The sequence below is a fragment of the Gymnogyps californianus genome, chromosome 8 (assembly GCF_018139145.2).
Source record: "Gymnogyps californianus isolate 813 chromosome 8, ASM1813914v2, whole genome shotgun sequence".
Taxonomy (NCBI): Eukaryota; Metazoa; Chordata; class Aves; order Accipitriformes; family Cathartidae; genus Gymnogyps; species Gymnogyps californianus.
Window position 1 is genome coordinate 6612561 of NC_059478.1, and position 19227 is coordinate 6631787.

The 19227-nt window shown below is 53.1% G+C and overlaps 1 protein-coding gene across 1 annotated transcript; it reads left to right on the top strand.

The window, feature by feature from the left end:
• Positions 1 to 320: 320 nt before the first annotated feature.
• On the top strand, positions 321 to 18378 carry RGSL1 (regulator of G protein signaling like 1). Its single transcript, XM_050900965.1, has 22 exons — positions 321 to 333; positions 1195 to 1277; positions 1553 to 1627; positions 2404 to 2533; positions 2958 to 3062; positions 3397 to 3558; positions 3718 to 4682; positions 5251 to 5313; positions 7109 to 7340; positions 8021 to 8128; positions 8545 to 8653; positions 9999 to 10192; positions 10676 to 10793; positions 11318 to 11414; positions 11876 to 12005; positions 13035 to 13215; positions 13965 to 14103; positions 14749 to 14873; positions 15040 to 15152; positions 17753 to 17812; positions 17939 to 18022; positions 18299 to 18378. Exons 1-22 carry the CDS (start codon positions 321 to 323, stop codon positions 18376 to 18378), a joined length of 3366 nt encoding a protein of 1121 aa, XP_050756922.1.
• The last annotated feature ends 849 nt before the right edge of the window (positions 18379 to 19227 follow it).

Below are 19227 nucleotides of genomic sequence, written 5' to 3' on the forward strand. Positions count from 1 at the left end.
GCAGGGTCTCCTGTGAAATTTCAGATGAGCAGGTGTGCTGACTGCAACCACGCACGGTGCTGAGGTGCTACCGAGAACCTGGTTAGAAGGCAAGAAGTTTGCCCAAGTCGGAAGAGGGGAAGGGTTTCATTTCAGGATGGCCCAAGTGCGTTTGCAGGGCTGGTGATTAGAAAAGTGACATTTCCCTGAAGGACAGCAAAGAGGGAGGTGCCGAGAGCCCTGCGGTCCCCAAGAGCCCTGCAGCCCCCGCGAGGATTCACCAGGACAAGTGTGTCACAAGCAGCGTGGCACTCCAGAACACATCCCTGGGACACGGCAGCATGACGGCCACTGGTGAGTTACCTTTGCTGGAGGCTTCAGCCCCTCTAAGCACACCCCAAAGGGGAGAGCGGTGAAAAAGCAGCACTAGTTTTCTGAAATGTGGGTCCTCCCTGTGACACAGCTGTGCCTTCATGCAAGTGGACATTTCCAAGGGCATCCACCCATCAGTAGGCCGATGCCAGCCCACCCCCTCGCATCCAGATCTTTTGGACATGAATAAAACTTCACAGAATAGTGGGAGGTGTTGGGCACTACTGGCACACTGCCTTGATGTCCTGGCTGGATGGGGTAGAGGTCTGCAGTGACTGTCACTCTACCCAGAGCCACAACCTGCCCCCAGCCTGATGGTGCCTGCTAATTTGGGGGAATTTGCTACCAGAACCCGAGCAAGAGGACTCAGAGGGCATCAGGGCAGTGGGGCTGGAGCAGCAGCACCAGAGCACAGCACACGGTTCCTCTCCATGATAGCAGGGTTATGCCTGGTGTCTGGGTAAGGTGGAGGAGCACAGCTTGTCCCCTCCAGCCACAGCACCTCCCTTCTCCTGCCCTACGGATGCCACCGCATTTGCGCCCAGCCTCCACAAATCACATACCTTTGCTATTTAGCAAGCTGCCATTCGAACTTTCCAGCTCCTGCGTGCAGCTGAACCTGATGCTTTCCAAACACCCTGTGCCACCCACCCAGAGCACATGGGTGCACTGGGACCCAAATTTCATGGACTGTCCCAGGTCCAAATCCTTCCACGTGTGCACAGGACAAGCCTATACTGCACATCCCCTAGAGCTGTCCCTCTCAAAACTCGTCCTTTGGTTCACATTTATATCACGCTTGGCAACACCAAGTCCAGGTAACTTCTCTTCTCCCCCTTGTAGCAACCCTGGCCTCCATGGACATGGGGCTTCTGCTGAGAGATGATGTTTTTGTCGACTTTTTCAACACGTTTCTGAATCTACCCGTAAGTCCACTCTGCACCATAAAGCCCGGGACCTTTCTGAGCTGTTCTCAGGTGAACTTTCAGCTTCTGTGGTGTTAGAGGCCCCAGGAAAATTAGGAATACACCATACTCAGGCTGGAAAATGAGGGAAACCTGAGGACCTCAGCTTGGAGATAGAGGTCTGAAAGGGAAAACAATGCCCTTCTCCAGAGTGAGGACTAACTAGAACAGCTGGGCTCTGGGCTCCCCTGCCACCCTCCATCTCTTTCAGCTCTCCCCTTATCCTTTCGATATAGGTTTTTGGCCAGACACCCATTTACATCAGCAGCACGGGCCGGTGGGACCTCTGGCCAGAGCTGCCGAGCCGCCTGGTGAGAAAATGCTCCTTGCAAGGAGGGAGGAGGGTGAGGAGGAGGGAGGAAGGGCACAGGGCAGGGGAGGGAAGGAGCCAGTTTCTCATTGCTAAGGCCGCTCTCTGGCTCTCCTGTTCGTGCAGCCAGGGGATTATTGCAAACCCAGGAGTCATTTTGCTTTTAAGCCCTGGGAGGAGCACAAGCCATTTAAAGTCCTGGTGCAGCTTATGGGGTCCATCCAGCCCTCAGTAAACATCGATAGCTGGAGTTAAGGAGAGCATGTGCGGTGGCAGAGAAGGAAGACATGAACATCAGCCCCTTGTGCCCTGTATTCCTCCTGAATTCTCCAGGAGTGAAGTCCTGTTGATCCTCAAACTGGCTTAGCCCTCCGCATGGACATCCCCCTTCCCCACAGCCGTGAGCACCATTTGCGGTGCTCAGATCCCATAGCAAAAGGGAACCTGCTCCTCTCGGTGCTGCCGGAAAGCTGCTGTGCCTTCCTGCCCGGGCTCCGGGAAAGCAGGCAGGCTGCGAGGAGAGGCAGCCTTGCATGCAGCGCCGGGTCTCCCAGGTTTGCAGGCAGAGCTCGCGGGGATGTGGGCAGGGGCTATAGCTCAAGTAACCCCCTTCTTTCTCAGCACGGGGATGGCTTGCATCGCCGTCTAGCAACCGGGCGGCTTCCCCTGCCTCCTTCCCCAGTAGCAGGGGCCCGTTACTCACCCTAATCCCCAGGCAAGAGACGGCTCCTTGCTCACAGCCTAATCCTCTCCTTGGGCGTGGGGGTTGCAACGCAGGATCCCAGCCCCTCGGCTTTACTGGCTTGGCTGGAAAAGCACCGGCTGCCTCACTTCTGCAAATCCAGCCTGTGCCTCCACCTCGTCCTCTGCCAGAAGCTCCTGGGTTTCATTCGGTCGGGGGAAGCAGGTGAGTCATCGCGTCACGGAGGAAATCGGAGCGGCTTCTCCACTGCAGCAGGGCTTCCTCTTGCCAGGGCTGTCACCGCCTGGTGCCTGCCCAGCGGGTCGTGCCTCTGCTCCGGGTTAAAAAAGCATTGCACGTCCCATTTTTAGGGATGCAGCAGATCCCAGGGTTTCCACAGGATGAGCAGGGCTTTACCCCACAGCCTTGTTAGTACAGGCTCGCTGCCTCCGTGGAGTTGAGCTGAAATAGCTGCTTAGCAGGGTTTACCATGCAGTTCATGGGTGGAGCGGGGCTGGAGAGCATCCTTGGGCATGGGAAACCGGGGTCCTGACGTTTCAGGTTTGCTGCTGTGCAGGGTGCCCAGAACTCTCGCACTGTATTGCGATATGCTCCCCCAATGCCGTGCTCTGCACTCTCTCTCTGACAGCAAAGCTCCTGAACTGGCAAAGTGCTGACCGGTGGCTGCTGGAGAAGTGCATCAGCGGGAGCCAGGGCATGTGGCGCTTTCGGGCCTTCATCCAAGGAATGGCAGGTGGGCACGGGGTGCTCCGCAGCCCCTTCTCAGCCAGCCGCGGGCGAGCTGCCCGGCGGGACACCGGCACAGAGCTGAGGGCACGGGTAAGCACCGGTGGGACAGGAGACACTGCGATCCCAGATAGAGCTTTGGAAGATGAGCCAGCAGCAGAGCCCCAGCATGGGTGCTGCACGCCAGGGAGATGCATAACCCTGGCTCTTCTCTGCACTGTTCCCTCGGTTCATCCAGGCGATCTTTCCTTCTTTCTTTTTTTTAAAAACACAGGCTGCTTCGCTCATCAGCGGGGCTTTCAGGGACTCCCTCCAACTCCCATCCCTTATCTGATCCATAGGGGAAGAACTGACCAACTTCTGGCTCACCACGGAAAGGCTCCTGGGGCTTGACGAGTCGGACGCGAGGCAGAGGGACCTCTACCTGTCCTTGCTCCACAGGCTGAAAGCCACTCACCTGCGTGAAGGCTCCAGCGTCGTCACTCTCTGCAGGACCATAGCTGGTAAGAAACATGGGAGCTGGGGACAAGCAGTGCCCTTCCAGAGAGGTGGCCTTTCCTGGATGCTCCCAGGGAGATGGGAGACAATCACCAGCTCACTTTGGCTGGGGAATGGTCTGCATGGAGCCATCTCCCCATCGTAATCCCCTGCATCCATTTCAGGGTTGCTGCCGAAAGCCAGGCACATTCAGCTGATCAGCACGAAGAGGGAGATCCTGAGCAAGATGCAGGAACGGGCCCTCTTTATGATTCAGAGTTACTGGCTCCCTAAATTCTTCATCCACTGCAAGAAGGGCATGGAGGAAGAGAAATCATGCTGGCCTCTGCTGCAGGAATATCAGGAGCGTTTATTACGTGCCAACTCGCAGGAGCCCTCAGGCTTTTCGGAGAATCTCTTCACGATGCATATTAAAAGGAGCCAGGGTTTGTCAGGGCCCTACTGCAGCATGAAGGCCAAAGTGGAGATCTGGACTCTGGTCAAGGAGGGAAGAGACACCCAAGAAACAAAGATGCCCAGTTTTCAGGTGCAACCAGAAAGGCAGCCGGGGCCAGCTGGGAGCACAAAGGAATCACGTCTGGATAAGGATGCTTTGGGATCCATTCCTCAGCAGTCAAAGCATCCTGCAAACACTGCCTTTGGAGGCAAAGGAGGAGCAACCTCTCCCAAAAGACCAAGACCCAATGCAGAGCAGGTCCTTCATCTGGAAGACCTGTGTGAAGAGGAAGTCCCCTCTAACCTGCGTTCCTCTGCATCCCTTGTCCAGCTGCCATCCCTGAAACAGCCGGTCAAGACCTTGAGTTTCCTTGCCTGGGCCCTCAGTGCTGAGACCTGTGCGGGACGACCCTTCAGGGACTTCTTGAAGCACCAGGACCGGTCCGTGGAGACTCGTCTCCTGGACCTGTGGCATGACCTGGAGGAATTTCTGCCCTTGGCGCTGGACCCCAGCAAAGAAAACAGTTTTTTCCTGCGTCATTTGATCGGGGAGAAGATATGCCAGACCTACCTGGAGGAGGGCACCATTCAACAGCTTCCCTTGGAGATGAGGACTCTCAGGAGCTTGCGGGACCATCTGATCTCTGGAGAATTCTCCCCCTGGATATTCAGGGCCCAGAAGGAGATTTGCAAGGTACAGAGCAGCGCTAGCAGTGGTCAGGCTGGGAGGTGCCGCTGGCATTGGCACCCCTAGGCTGGTGTGAGGGCTGTGGGCATATTTCAGAAGAGAGGTATTTGGAAAATGAAGATGAAAAGAGATTAGGAAGGGAAAAACTTACAGTCACAAGCCACCTTGCACTGGAACCAGTGACCAAGATGTGCCAGGCCAGTGGAGAGGAGCATCCTCACTGGTTTGCTGGGCAATGGAGCAGAGGCGAGCAGTCATTTAGCAGCCGGTGACCTTGGTTGTTAGATGCACATGCCAAGGGCCAGGGGATGGCAGGGCAGTGGCCATCCTTTCACATTGGAATTGCTGGTTCCAGCACAACACAAGTAAAATACATTTACAACCCAAGCCCTTCTGGGCAGCCTCTGAGCACCAACCTGGGTGTACAGCTCCTGGCAGAGCTGTCCTGGGCGTCTCAGCGAGGTATAACTTGCCCACAGCATCACCAGTGCAACCTCAGGGTACGGTGGGGCTGGAGGGTGGTGGTTGCTGCTGGAGCACTGACTGAGGACAACCCACCTTTGCTCCTCCTCAGGTGCTCTGCTGCTTCTACGAGGAATTTCTGGCTGACGATGACAGGACGTTCCTCCAGTATATGGTAAAGGGGATGCACAGGGGACGCGGGCATCCTGGTGAGGTGTGCAGGCACCAGTGGGGATGTGAAACGTTGGAGAGAGGGAGGGAGGGGAAGCCCAGCATTAGCTGCAGTGGTCCAGCATCCCACTGTGTCCCCCAGCCACAAGGTGATACGGCAGAGCCTGCCCTGCTCCAGCTGCCCAGAGCAACGATCCTCAGCTCCTCCACTGCAGCATCCCATAAGTCAGCAGCGCTGCAGGCATGCCCAGCGAGAGCTCCCCTGAGACAGGCCACAACCCAGCCCAAAAACAGGGAGAAACTTAAACGCAGTCTTTCAGGGTAGGCAGGGGTGAGACCAGCAGCAGGCAGCGCACCGGGTAACTGCCTCATGGGCAAAACACTTCTGGGAATTAACTCCCCCTTTTTTCCTTGCCCACAGCGAATACTGCTATTAATGTGACTCATGGGCAGACACACATGCGTATGTCCCTGTCCCAGCACGAGCGCCTGGCCAACACGCTGCGGGAAGAGGGCATGCAGCCTTTTAGCCTATGATTCAACCACGCTCAAGTTTCCCACGTATTTTTTCCACTGTGTAAAGCGATGATTAAGAAAGCAGAGTCACACAAGCACTCATCTTCCTGGACTGTTATTCCTCCTGGCAGCAGAAATCCCACTAATACCTCATGTTTATTAACACCCTAAATGCTAGCCTTACACCTGGAAACCTCCTCGCACACCAGAAACACGCGAGCATCCCACCTGCTCGGGTCCCTGCACAACCTATGCAGGAATTTTGCTCACTGCAGACAGTGTTCTTCAAACCAACCATTAGGCCTTTCCCCAAACTGCAACGTAAAATCAGCAGCTGATCCTGGAAATGGTAAGGAGAGGCTGTCACGGCTAGTGCCCCCAAAGACCTGGCTCACAGAGATGCCAGCGTCTCAGTCAGAGAGCGCTGAGCATTTTTGGAAAAGTCAGCTGGCAGCTCCTGACCCTGATTCATTAAATGCTCTTGGTTGTAAGTTAATTAGCTGCCCAGGTTTTTAAGCGTCTCTTGTCAAGGAAATTACCCCTCAGAGCACAGACCTGGTCTGGGAGTGCAATTAGTACTTCAGCAGGAGTCGAGGCTATGCTCTCCGCGGGCACCATCCCCTAAGCCAAACTCCTCCCGGGTCTCGCTGCACTGATGTCAGGGGAAATGTTCGGGGGCTTAACAGGGTTATTTTTGGTGCTTGCTCTCAGCAGCGTGTATCTCGGTCAGAAACCAGCCACTCTGATCCTGCTGCTTGGCGAGTCATGCAAACTGCTCACTGGTGGGGAGGGCCAAAACCTGCAGGAGGGTCTCAGTGGGGGGCAAGGGAGGCACTCCCAGGTCACCGGCCAGAGCCAGTCCCAGGGATAGCAGCCAACCGAAAAGGCACACGAGGTTACCTGTCTGCTGAGGACACCTTCAGGGTTATTTTCAGCCCTCCTGGGTGGATGTTGACCTCTTCAGGAAAGCTGCTGCCTTTGCTGGCAAGCCGTTGTCTGGACTAGCTGGGGGACCTGCTGCATGTCCCCAGTACATCCCAGCTGCAGGCAGATGTGAGCCAGCTTTAAGCAGCTGCACGGGTATGTTTAAGGTCTATGCTGAGCTTCATGCTCACGTAGATTTCTTCCAGATGATTTAAAGCTAAAGCAGAGATCTAACTTGGGTAGGTTTGTACTCTAAGGCACAGTAAAATGTGCAACTAGCCCATCGGGCATAGTGCAGGAGCAGCTCTTCAGAGGGGGTATGTGCTCTGTGCAATCACCCTCTGCTCTTCTCGTCGTAGTCTCTGCGGAGTGATGTCCCAATGCCCGAGATGCAAAGCCATGCTGTTGGGAAAGATGAATGTTTCCTCCTGTCCCAGCGGATAAACGAGTCCTTGAAGCTGAGCCAGGCCTTGCATGGCACGAGGAACTTGGAAGGTCTCTCCTCCAAGCCCTGGCAATTAATTGCCTCTCAGGACCTCCGGAAAGGGGGTTCCATCCAGGCAGCGGTGGAATCTCTCCTGTGCAGCACCGGTAAGAGGAAGCTCTGAATTTCTGCTGTGGCTCATGTTGGTTCAGCCTGATAAAGCATATTTTGTGCACCCGTGGTGACCAATGCCCCTAGCGCACAGATGCATTGCTGTATTGCTGACAGGGCATGGACACCATGGAGTGGGTTGGGACAGGGTATTTGGGAGCCATCAGCTGTAATCCAAGCTTTGGCAGTGACCTATGGGCTGAGTTCCCTCCTGCCAGTACCAGAGGCACCAAATGCCACATCCCTACACTGGCCTGAGTCACCAGATCAAATGGAAGCTGCAGCAAAGTGACTGAAACCCAAAGCCAGTGACAGCCACTGTCACCCCACTTCCACATCTTGACCTTCTCCTGTGGATGCTGGGACTGGCCATGCTGGTGTAACGCCTCCGCTTTGTCTTCTCACATCGTCTTTTGAGAATGACATCAAGTTTCTGGGCACGTGCTGGTGTACTGAGAGTGATGGCAGTCACCTGTAGCAACCCTTAGGTAGCTTGTGGGGCCTCGGTCATACCTGAGAAATGCAGTGTCACTGGTAGATCATGGGAACAGGACACACAAGGGGAAAGGAAAGGTCAGTAACGATCACAATACAGCACTCAGAGCAAGTGCTGAAGGGCTGTCATAGCCAGAAGGAATGAACATGGGATCTGTCCCCTCTTCTCTATCTGATGCAGACTTCCAGAAGATGATGTCAAATGAGCTGGATGTTCAGAAACCCTCATTGGCTGTGGGTAGCCCAAGGAAGGAAAATGAGCTTCTGTATCTCAAAAGCCCATCACTTGGTGAGTCCAGTCTGAGCAGGCTAGAAGCAGGGTGGGCTCCCAACCATCACGCCCTTGCAGGTGTTCCAGCATACCCTTAGGGGACTGGACAAGCAGGAGTCTTCCCTGCTTGCATCCCATCATCCGATAGAACATCTCCAGAAAGAGAGAGAGGCCTAGCCACCCTTGAAAGGCATGTGTTTTGGGGTGTTAATCCAGCCAGAGCGGGTGGGAGTGGGAGGGCTTCTCTGAAGCAGATGCCGAGGAGGTCAAACCATGCGGAGGTGAAGAGTTCCCGCAGCACCCAGTGTCTCCTGAGCCGGGCTCACCATACAGACATCAGCATGGTGGCTCTGGGGTCCTTTGCCCTGCGGACACCTGTGAGCAGGCTCTGGTTGTCACCTGAGGAAGGGGCCAAACCTGTTCTGTCTCCACAGCTGTTGAACCCGAGAACAGAAAGAAGAGGACTGATCCTGTGAGAAAAACCAAATCAAGCGCGACAAAGTCCACCACTGTTGCAGTAGAGAAGCCATCTAGAAGACCCAGGTCTGGCACCTTGCAGCACAGGGATTTGCTGGTTTTTGCTACTTCCACTCTTTCAGGAAGCAGATTTTTCCCAGTGCTTTCCTGTAGTGCCACTGCTCCCTGCTTCATCATTGGGCCCTCTCAGATGTAGGCATAGGTGGCCTGTGGGTCTGAACTGTAGAGTTACCAGGGAATGGAGAAAAATATTTTAACATACCCCCAACCCCATAGTTCAGATTTACTCCTCACACCTTGTGCATGTCTCATGCACTTCATCCTCAATAACTCCCTGGCATGCCACCTGTACTACAGCTGGGCAGCTCTCAGATTCCCAGAAAAATCACTTAAAATCACCCTGTGACCACGCTTAAATCTCTGTACTCGCTGACCGCGTGAATGTCCACGTGGCTCGTGTCTCACCTCCTGGGAATACTCCAGACATGAGTCCTCACAGCTCCACAGTGGGATATAAATGGTAACCAGGACACAAGTCTGAGTAGGAGCAGCTCTTATTGTTTATTGTGAAAGGCAGTCTCAGGAGCCACACTTTAACAAAGAAAATATTTGACCCAGTCCACTGATCTTCAAATAAGGGCTTGCTAACCTCATAAATGACCCAAAATCCCAGTCCACTGCCAGCTCTGGTTTTCCAAAGCTCTACTGAATCCTTTCAACGTAGCTGTCCTCTGGCTTTACATCTATCGATAATCTCCTGATCTACCAGTTGCAAGCGGCAAGGGTTTTTCACTCCAGAACACCCTCTCCATGGCCAAATGCATGAAGCCCTCTGCCATCCAGTGGCAAATTATCGTTTATTCTCAGCAAGTGCAGGAGGGGAGCACAACCTCTTCCTCCCTAGTCCTTCCAGGTGCCCCATCCTTACCTGCCTCCCTCCCCTGGTCTCTGCGGGGCTGCCCAGTCCATTTGCAGGTTCTGAGGTCTCCATCAGAGACCCGAAGTCCTGCCTTCTCCTTGACTCCCTGGGTGAAGCCTCCTCTTCAGGCTCAGACCAGTTCCTTTGGATACATGGCAGCAAAGCTGTTGGGCAGATGCACCTATGGCGGAAAAGAAACAGCTTGTCAGGAGAATCCCCCCCTGGATTCCCAACGGCTCAGGGGATGATGATCTTAAAGGTCTTTTCCAACGTAAACGATTCTATGGGCAAGACAGACAAGGGAGGCTGTGCTCCACCAGTACCTTTACTGGCCCATCTGCTTCACAGATCCCACGCACCACTCATCCACATGTTTCTAGCTCTTCTTCAGGTGTCTCTCTCTTGTTGGAGAACCAAGCACAGAGGTCCTGGCTATTTTCCAGGTCACTGGTGGCATAGAGATCACATTTCCTGGTGTCTCCTCCCCTACAGGCACTTTGTGAAAGTACTGCACAACCCTGCCCACCTGCAGTTCTTCAAGCAGTTCCTCAAGGAGCGCAACGCAGATGAACCACTGCGTTTCTGGATGGCCGTGGAGAGGCTAGTCGCAGAGACCAACCCCAAGACGAAGAGCTTCCTCATTAACAGCATTGTCAGAAATTATTTCCATGCCGAAATCCCAGCTGGTAGGCACTTTGCCACCCTGCACTTTACCTTTACTCCATTCGTAATGAAAGCCTCTTTTCCCTGAGCTGGATGCTGGTTGCAGATTTTATATCCTCTTGCAGGGACCTGCCAATTCTCCTTTCCCATCCAGTGGAGCATTTATTTGCCGAGGCCTTCCACTGCCACTTATATTTCTAGGAAGGTGGTCTACTTCTTTGGCAGGATCTACTGACCTGCAACATGCAATTCCTGCAGTGGCAGAAAGAGCTTTTCCCCTATCTTGTCTCCTTTAGATGCTCTTGGAGTCACAGCTTCACTCCCAAGGTATGCAATTAGCACAGTGTAGAAAGGAAAAGGGATGAGACAACCAAATTCAGCAAACAGCAGACAGGGCAGGCAGAGGTGGGACAGGGTGCCACTTGCAGATGTGAGGGTAGGAAGAGATGTCATGGTGGTTCAGGGGTGGCTGGCAGGGGCAGGCAGTGATGGTACTTCTCTTCCAGAGGAGCAACTGGACTGCCACACTTCTATCATCAAAGAAATAAATGAGGCCGAAGCAGTCAGCCCCTTCATGTTGATGACAGCACAGATCTTTGTTCAGAAAGCAATGGAAAAACGATGGTGAGCACCTGGGTCAAGCTGGTTCCTTAAGCCCAGTGGTTACGCAAACACATTCATTCCCAACACCCATCCCACCCCAAGGTGACAGACAGCAACTGCTACAAACATATTTCCCTATGAACTGTCAGCTGGTGCATCGAAATCCCCGGCAGACCCTCACCCCAGCAAAACTGCTGTTGCAGCTGCTGATGCATTTACCTGTGCAAGGCCGGCAGGGCTTGTCCCATGGCGACCAAATCACTGTTGGGCTTGCAGGGTGCCAGACTGGAGGAGGAAACACGCTGCAGATAAGCTGGACAGACACTCCCAAGCCTGCTATGTGCAAGAACAGAGCCTAAGGGAGGGGATCCAGCCCCCCCATCCCATTCTCTAACCTCCTCCAGGAACAGAAGTCCAGTGCACCCCAACCCCAGGGCTATCTCTGTCAGCTGCTCCCCCCACTTAGCCACCCTCCCACCAAACCACTGCCCTCCTCATGTGTCTGGCTGGCCTTGATGCTCTCTCTCTGATCTCCCATCTGGCAGGTTTAAAGAGTACCAGGACCTGTTCCCCCCGAGCGAGACGCATAAGTCTAACGTTTGTTTGCAGCATGGGATGGGGAACTTCATGACAGACAAGCTGGTAAGGAAAGACCCTCTCTGCTGGCAGGCTGAGGATGTTGTCCAGGCAAGAAAGAGAGGAGATGCTGCAGGTCAAGCGGTGCTCACATAAATGGGGTGAGAGGGGTCAGACTTGGAGAGCTGCAAAAAGGCAGCCGATAGGTTAAGGCTCACTCCTACAGGCTCTGGAGTCCTGCTCCGTGCAGACTTCACCAAAGTTGGTCAGGACTGGCCAATTGATTCACACTATCACCTGTGGCCACCAGTGAAACCGAGAAATACCGGAAAGCAAAGATGATGGCTGGGTCACAAATCCCACTGCCAAGGCTGGGCTCTGGTGCTCCAGCTCACAGTGGTGGGTCCAAACGGGAGGGCTCTGTCTGGGAGCAACCCTATTGCTGCAGCCAGGGGCTGCCTTCCCAGGGCTGTGCCACTGCCGGGGCTGTGCCGCTGGCTGACGTGAGCTGTGCCATGTCTCTGCAGCGGTGGGCCTGGTATGCCATTCACGACATCGTCAGGAGCATCTGCAAGTTCCGGAGGGAGATGCACAATGACAAATGCCGTGTGGAGTTCGAGGACTTTCTCCGTCGGGAACTAGGAAATGAGGAGGAAAGTATGGCAAGGCTCCTGCCACCCCCTCTCCTCCCTCCCCAAGACACTCCTGGGTTTAGGCAGAGAAGCAAATGGAGGAAACCGGTGGCTTATCTCCCATCCCCATATGCTGACTTAGTTTTCTCTGCTGGAGGCGTATAAAGAGGCAGAAGAGCAGGTATCTCAGGATGCCAGATATTGCTGTGCAGAAATCCGCACACTTAGGCGCTGGAGTGGGGAGATGAGGTGCAGAATTTTGCACAGGCAACATGCACACATACACATTCATGCAATATCTGGTTTTCTGATGCTGTTGCATCTCTCTCAACCAATAACGTATATGTGAGTTTGCATCCCTTCCACAAAAAACAGGAGGCACTAAATGAAGTTAAGGTGACACAGGCCAAAAAATAAACAAAAGGAAATTGTTTTCTATGCAAGAGGGAGCTGACCTACAGAGTGATTTGCCAAAGGGTGTAGATCCTGAAAGTTTACACACAGGTTCAAGAGGAGGCTGGAAAAGCAGTTAGAAAAGAAAACCACTGAAATTACTAAATACACAGAAACCCCGTCTAAATCAAGAAGTCCCTGGAAATGAAAATTATGAAAGCTGGAGAATATTGTATATGGGGGAAGTAACACAGATTTTTTTACCTTTTCCTCTCCCTAGTTATCTGCTTGTGGCCTCTGTCAGAGACAGGATAACAGCTACACAGACCAGCAGACTTTTGATCTAACATAGTGTGGCCATCCCCTATGAAAACAATGAACATAAGCACTCCATGGGTGCAAAGAGGAGGATGGATGGAGGAGGTTACTAAGCTAGAGGGAAGGCTGCACGCTGGATGGGTCTGAATTCCCTGGAGAGCCTGGCTGCAGGAAGGCTGTAGTCCATGTAGGTAGAAAGACCCTCAGCAAATTACTTGCATGCAGGAAAAGCAAGCACAGGCGAGGTGAAGGAGCGGGGTGTAGCTCAGCATCAGATGCCCAGCTGGCCTCAAACCCAGTGCCGGGAGAAGCAGGACACAACAGCTCTTCCCCTCTCTCTCAGACTTGCCCGTCAGCTCGATGCAGAGCAGCAGCACCGTGAGCACCTTCCGCTCCCACACGGCCTCTGCCAGCACCCCACCGGACAAGGAGGTGGTACTAGTGAAACGCCGCCTGTTTAACAGCCAGCTCATTACCGTCAACTTCCTCGTCGACGACCTCCGCTTCTATCTGGAGATCGACAAGTAAGTTCCCTTTCCACCGGGTGCTCAGGTACCACCAGTCTCCCTTGGCTCCAGCCCAAACCCGTCCTGCAGGTAGTGCCCATCTCTCAGCAGCAGGTAAAGCCTGGTCCATGGGTTCATTAGCACACACTAAGGTCTGTGCTGCCACCCCTAAACTCCTATCAGCACCTCTATGGAAGGTTGGTATCTGGACATCATACGACACAACCAAAGTCTCACCCCATAGCTGTCTACATCTAATCTGCTCATGATTACCTGCCCCTGGAGCCCCCAAAAGCCTCTATTTCAACCAGAAGTCGTCCCCTGGCTCAGGGTTCCTGTTTGGGTATCCTAGAAGTACTTTTGGTTTGATAGTCCCAAGCAATCTAACATTTTGCCTACACCTTTCGTGACGTGCCAGTTGTGGCATTTCTCCGTTGACTTTGTCCAGTTCCCTGGCAAACCTGTAAGAGCAAGCCATGGCCAATGCACAACAGCCCTGCAGCCAGCACACCCCCACACGCGCGAGACCAGGTTTCAATTCCCCTCTTCTCCTGAAGAAGGGCAAACATCACATCCCCCAGGTGAATGCCGTGACCACAAGGGTGGTAGAAGAGGGAAGTGGCTTTTCATCCCTCCTGTTTCACTGTTCCACACCTTGTGGATTGCTTTTTCTGGCCCAGTAAATATGAAGCTAAGCGAGAACATGACTGTCTAGCCTAGCAGTCAAGAGCACTTGTCTCAGAGCAAGACCCCACATGCCTTTGCAGGTTTTCCAGGCTGGCTGATTCAGTTGAAGCTCTGGCAGCCCACAACATGCGGTCAGAAAAGGAAGTTGCTTTTCTCAAAAGGAAAGTTGCCATCATCAGCAAACTCTTCCTGAACTCCGATATTCCCCCCAAATTGCGGGTAAGATCCTGGGACCCGCCCAGGAAGGCTGAAGGCTGCTGTCTGCTCATTGCTCAAGACCATTGCATCGCAGCTGCGAGCGGTTGCGGGGAAAGGGGAACCAGGCAGAAGTCTGGATCTGCTCCAGCAGAGCATGCTGTGAAGCTTCAGAGCATGCTCTGGAGCTTGGGACCTCCACTTGGGCTCCGTGGGATGGGAAGTGATCCACGACCAGACCCATGCTAGCACTTGACCCAGATAGATTGAGAACAAGTGCGTGGACAAGGAGATGGTGAAATGCCCTACCTGCTGGTGAAATGCCAGGGCTGAAGCACCGGGATGGGAGCTGCACACCACCAATTCAGTCCTTTCACTCTCCAGAGGTCGATGTCACCATCGTCCCCTCCCCGCTGCACCCACCTCTTCCCCTTGCAGTAGCCACGGCTCTGCCTATCTTCCCTTTGGAAAGCACGGCACAGTGCTTTCCACAGAAATCCAGGGGGGAATCCTGCCCTTGTATCTGGGACAGTCAGCCAGGATGTAACTACGATCTCTTCTTAGAGACTGCTGAAATGCAAGGTGGGGTCAGGGAGAGAAACATGCCTCTAGGGTCCATCAGGAGTGCCACCAACTGCTTTGGTTAAGCAAGGTCTCTTCTGTGGCCAGGTAAACATCTCTGAAGAGGAGAGAGATTTAATCTGGAATTTATCTTCCAAGGGGCTACTGAACCGTGTCCTCTACCACAGGGCCAAGGTCATCATCTTCCCCATCCTGATGCACTTCTGGAGAAGGTACCTATCCCCCCCCTCCCAAGGTGGGGGAGGCTCTGTGGATGCCAGCCTTTTTCTCCAGCCACCTGTTCCTCTGACATGATGAAAATGCAGAGGAGACACTCCCCAGGAGCTCAGCTGTAGATATCTGCTTGGAGGTTTGCTGTCTTCAGTATTTCTCATACAGGTTCTGCACCTGGAAGGTGATGAGGAGCTTTCGGGTCTCCGCAAAGGACAGGGTGCCAAGCTCTTTGCCCAGTACCAAAACCTCCTCTGAATCATCTGACATTTACAGTCCAAGTAAGCTGAGTGCCTGTCCCCCTGCTCCACATTTGTCCTCAGGCTTGTTCTTCCAATGCAGAGATGTCCAGACCTGGGTTTTTGGTGTCCCACAGGGTTCCCCTTAAAAGGGCCAAACTCCTTCTTTCACGCAGGCGCTTCACACAGCTTTGAGGGTGTATGTGGTGCAGGCCTGTTGGAAAATGAAGCATCTCTGAAATCATTCCTTTCCGTCAAATTCAGTCAAAATTGCCCAGTGGGTTTTTAGAAATTTCGTTGGGGAATGGGGAAGTGGGTGCAGAGACTTCATGAGCAAAGAGCTGTTGCATAACTCTTGTTTACTTTGATAGCCAAGTTAAAAATACTCTTGCACGCACCCTAAAACAGAAATAAAGCAACTAATCTTTCGGGTTGCAAGTCAGATGGGAGCAGGAAAAGGAGAAGAACCATGCAGCCAAACACCAGGCTCAGTGGCATTACATGCAGGATGCTTTGAACATCTGGAATGGAGAATAAGCTTCATCAGGATTGAGGTGACACTTACCAGGACATCTCTGGGGAAAGATATTTTTCCTTCCTCATCCACTTGTTTAGTTTCAATACACTGAATAACTCGAAACTGAAAAACACAAAGAAAGTGGTGCTAAGTGCTGTCAGTCTGCCTGACAAGCCGTCTCCTTGACTGAATATTCATTTGGAAATTGTCTAATTGATTTTTGATTAAAGGGGAAACCAAAATAGGCACATACTAATCTTGCTTTGACGGTTGAGTGGGTGTCAGCAAGCCGGTGTTCTGCTCCCTGTCATTTATCACTGTCAAGTTCTGGTTAAAAACCAGCAGAGTTATAGGATTTTGATACCTCCAGGCAGGTGCTTGAGCTACAGCTCTGCAGCCGAGCTAGGGTAACAGACCCCCGTGCTGGTGTGCTCCAAGACTGCCAAGCCATGTCTATTAGCTCAAACCACCCCACACCTTGGGTATTCCCCTGGATAACACGCAATGTTCAGCTTGAGTCTCCACCTTGTTACAGAGCCTCGCTGCACTTCTAGGGCCTTCTCAAACATAGCTGTTTTAATGCAAAAGCCGATAGCCACCAGAAAAAACAGACAAAACCTAACCCATCACACATGTATTCCCAGCTAGTGACAAGCCAGAAGCGTCGTGTTACACAGGAGCTACCTGCTGTGTTATCATCTGGGACAGAGACACATGCTTGCCAAGGTCTTCAGGAAACCAGTGGGGAGAGAGAGACATTTAATCGGCGCAAATTGTTGCAAGGTTTAGGACAGTCCCACTGCTGCCCAAGCAGCACAGCCCGTATTTAACTACACAGAGCCTCAGAGAGTGAATGCACTGAGATACTGCTCTGGAGAGACAGCTAGGGATGTGTAGAAAAGACTGTGATCTTCCCCTGATGGACATTAATCCTGCAGTGATTGTCCCTGGGACAATTGTCCCCAAGCCACAGCTCCTTGTGGTACCTCGCAGGGAGAAATAACCAGAGCCGGGCAGATAAAATCCCTCAGCTCGGGTGGTGTGTCTTGGGAAGAGATGTGTGATCTCCAAGACCTGTCTCTCTTCTCCTGCCCTAGCCTGCGTGGCTGGCACATTCAGCCTGGTTGAGTAGGAACGGCAGATGCCATCACGCCTTGGTAGGGCAGAGCTGTACCCGCGGGGTGCAGCACAGGCTGGCTCCTGCTCTGCATCGCCTGCCAACCCGCAGGCAGCCCTGACTGCAGCACCCTGACTGTCAGAGAGGAGCAAACCAAATCAGCGTGCAACCCAAAAATAGCTGCTGTTTCTGACTGTGCTAATGCCCGTGCCACCTTTTGCTCAGGACACTTTTCTGCACCTTATCACACTTTCACCAATGACCTTTATCTAAGGATCTTGCTCTTCTGACCTTTAGATAAAAAGCTTGCTTTTCAGCTGGGAAAAATTGGTTATGTTGTCTTTAAAAGGCATTAAAATTGCTAGAGAAAATACCTGTAATTCCAGAGAAAACCTCCTATCGCCCACGTCTTGCTGTTCTCTTATTTTGAGGGTTGCTGCTTTGCGCAGACGCGGTGCGTGCGCGGCTGGGAAGGTGGCAGACATGAATCCGTCTCCCATCACCAGGCGTCACTGTGGCACTGTCTGTGCCTTTACGCAGAGCAGAGGGGCCGGTCCTGCTGAGACTGGACATACTGCCTGCACCCCACTTCGTGGGCATGAACACGGAGCTCCTCTTGGGAGGAGCTGCCCACGCAGGCACAAAGCCAGGAGGACGTCTGTGCGTGGGGGCAGCTCTGCACATGCATCTCCCCAAATACCATTTCCTTGCAAGCCTCCCGTCTGCCACCCGGGACCCCCCGACCCTGCAGCAGAGCCCGGGTGGGACATATCACCCCTGCCCTGCAGCCCCCAAACAGCTTTGCAGTCAAGGAGATCTGGGTAACTTGCTGGGTCCTTGCTCAACCACCCTTCCTTGACCTCTGTACAAGCCCCATGGGATTCAAAGGGGACGACACATCCTGCTGTCCTCCCTCATTTGCCATCAGAGCGCTTGCCGCACAGTACTGCTTCATCTCTTCTCCCTCACCAGGCAATCACACCATCATTGTCTTCACACTCCTGAAAGGGATCCAGGTCCTGCTGCCGCAGCCCCAGAAGAAAATGGAGCCATTGGAGGAGCGAAAAGGTGAGCCAGTGCTGAAAGGAGCATTCCTGCTCTCAAGGGGACCTCTGGCTGCCAGGATGGGAGCCGGGCTTTAGGGCTCCCTGCATCGGTCCATGATGGCAAGTTTGTGCATGTTGTTTTTCTCAGATTCAGATAAAAGTCTTGAGAAAAGGCTGTCATTCAGCAAGTCTGCCTCCTGTCCTGCAGAGCAGGTAAGTGGTCACAGAGACAGTCTACCTCCCCCAAACCACACCAGCACAAGCACCTGAAGCAGCAGAGCTATGACTCCCCTTAAAACCCAAAGGCCAACTGGCTGGGTTTGTGCAGGATGCTGGTCACCCCCACCATCCCCAGTAACATCCACAGAAAATCCCCAGTTGCTGCACCTCTCCATGCCCTGAACACCCCCCCAGGAGCACACAGCTGTGTTGTTCGTCCCCCGATCACCCGCACCCTGCCTTCAGCAGCAGCAGCCACTGATGCAACATCTCTCCCTTCCCTGCCGAGGACAGACCTCTGAGGAAGAACAGACCTCCCAAAACACCGTCCAGGCTGAGCAGGACAGGAGTGTGCTCCAAGGAAGCTGAGCAGCCCAGACACACTGCACAGTTTGCACTTAATCAGCAGTAAGACCTAAAAATAAAGCAACTCACAGCATCATTCAGCTTGCCCAGTTACATAGCACAGCAGCTTGCGCCTCTACAACTATGGCAGGGACATGCCACAACATGTGTTTCCACCCAAGGAGATACCCTTGTCCACACAACAATCTCCTTCCTCACATGTATCTATACAAGACTGCATTGCCCATAGCTGGGACTCAGTAACAGCGTAAATAAATCACACTGGGTGCACAGCACACCCCTACCTTTGAGGTCTTTCCCAAGGAATTTGGAAGGTGCTCAAAGCCAGAAAGCAGTCACAGTAGATACTTTGCCCAAGGAAGGGGCTTCTCAAAGAACACCGAACCCTAGAAACTGCTCCAGCCCTGCTGCACAGGGAGCCATGCTTCTCACCGAGGACTAGGATTGCTTTCCTCTGATCAGCATGGCTTACAGCCCTGCCCCAGCTCCTCACCCCTCCACACTTTCCACACAAATTAAATACCTCCTGTGGGGGGCAAGGCTAAGAGAGCCCACCTGGTTTACTACTCAGCTGTCCCTGGGTGGTGAGATGGTGCCTGTCTTGCCAGAGCCTTTCTGATTTTCCAATCAAAATCAGCTCACGCCTGACTCGAGGCCTCAGCATATTTTTTTAAAAGCCAGTACGTTTACAAAGCACTAACCGAATCATATCAAAGACTTTCATTTTCCCCAGGTGAAACTGAGTCAGAGTGGCTTTGCCAAGTCACCAAGAAGCTGCAGAACTCCCAAATGTTCTTTGGACCTCATGAAGAAACGACCATGACCTTTATCACACCTTGCCTCTGACAGCTC

Excerpts from the sequence above, each read along its gene's own strand:
- RGSL1 (XM_050900965.1), top strand. Across the intron at positions 5,314-7,108 it reads GGACGTTCCTCCAGTATATG|TCTCTGCGGAGTGATGTCCC; the intron begins GTAAAGGGGATG and ends TTCTCGTCGTAG. Across the intron at positions 8,129-8,544 it reads TCTCAAAAGCCCATCACTTG|CTGTTGAACCCGAGAACAGA; the intron begins GTGAGTCCAGTC and ends CTGTCTCCACAG.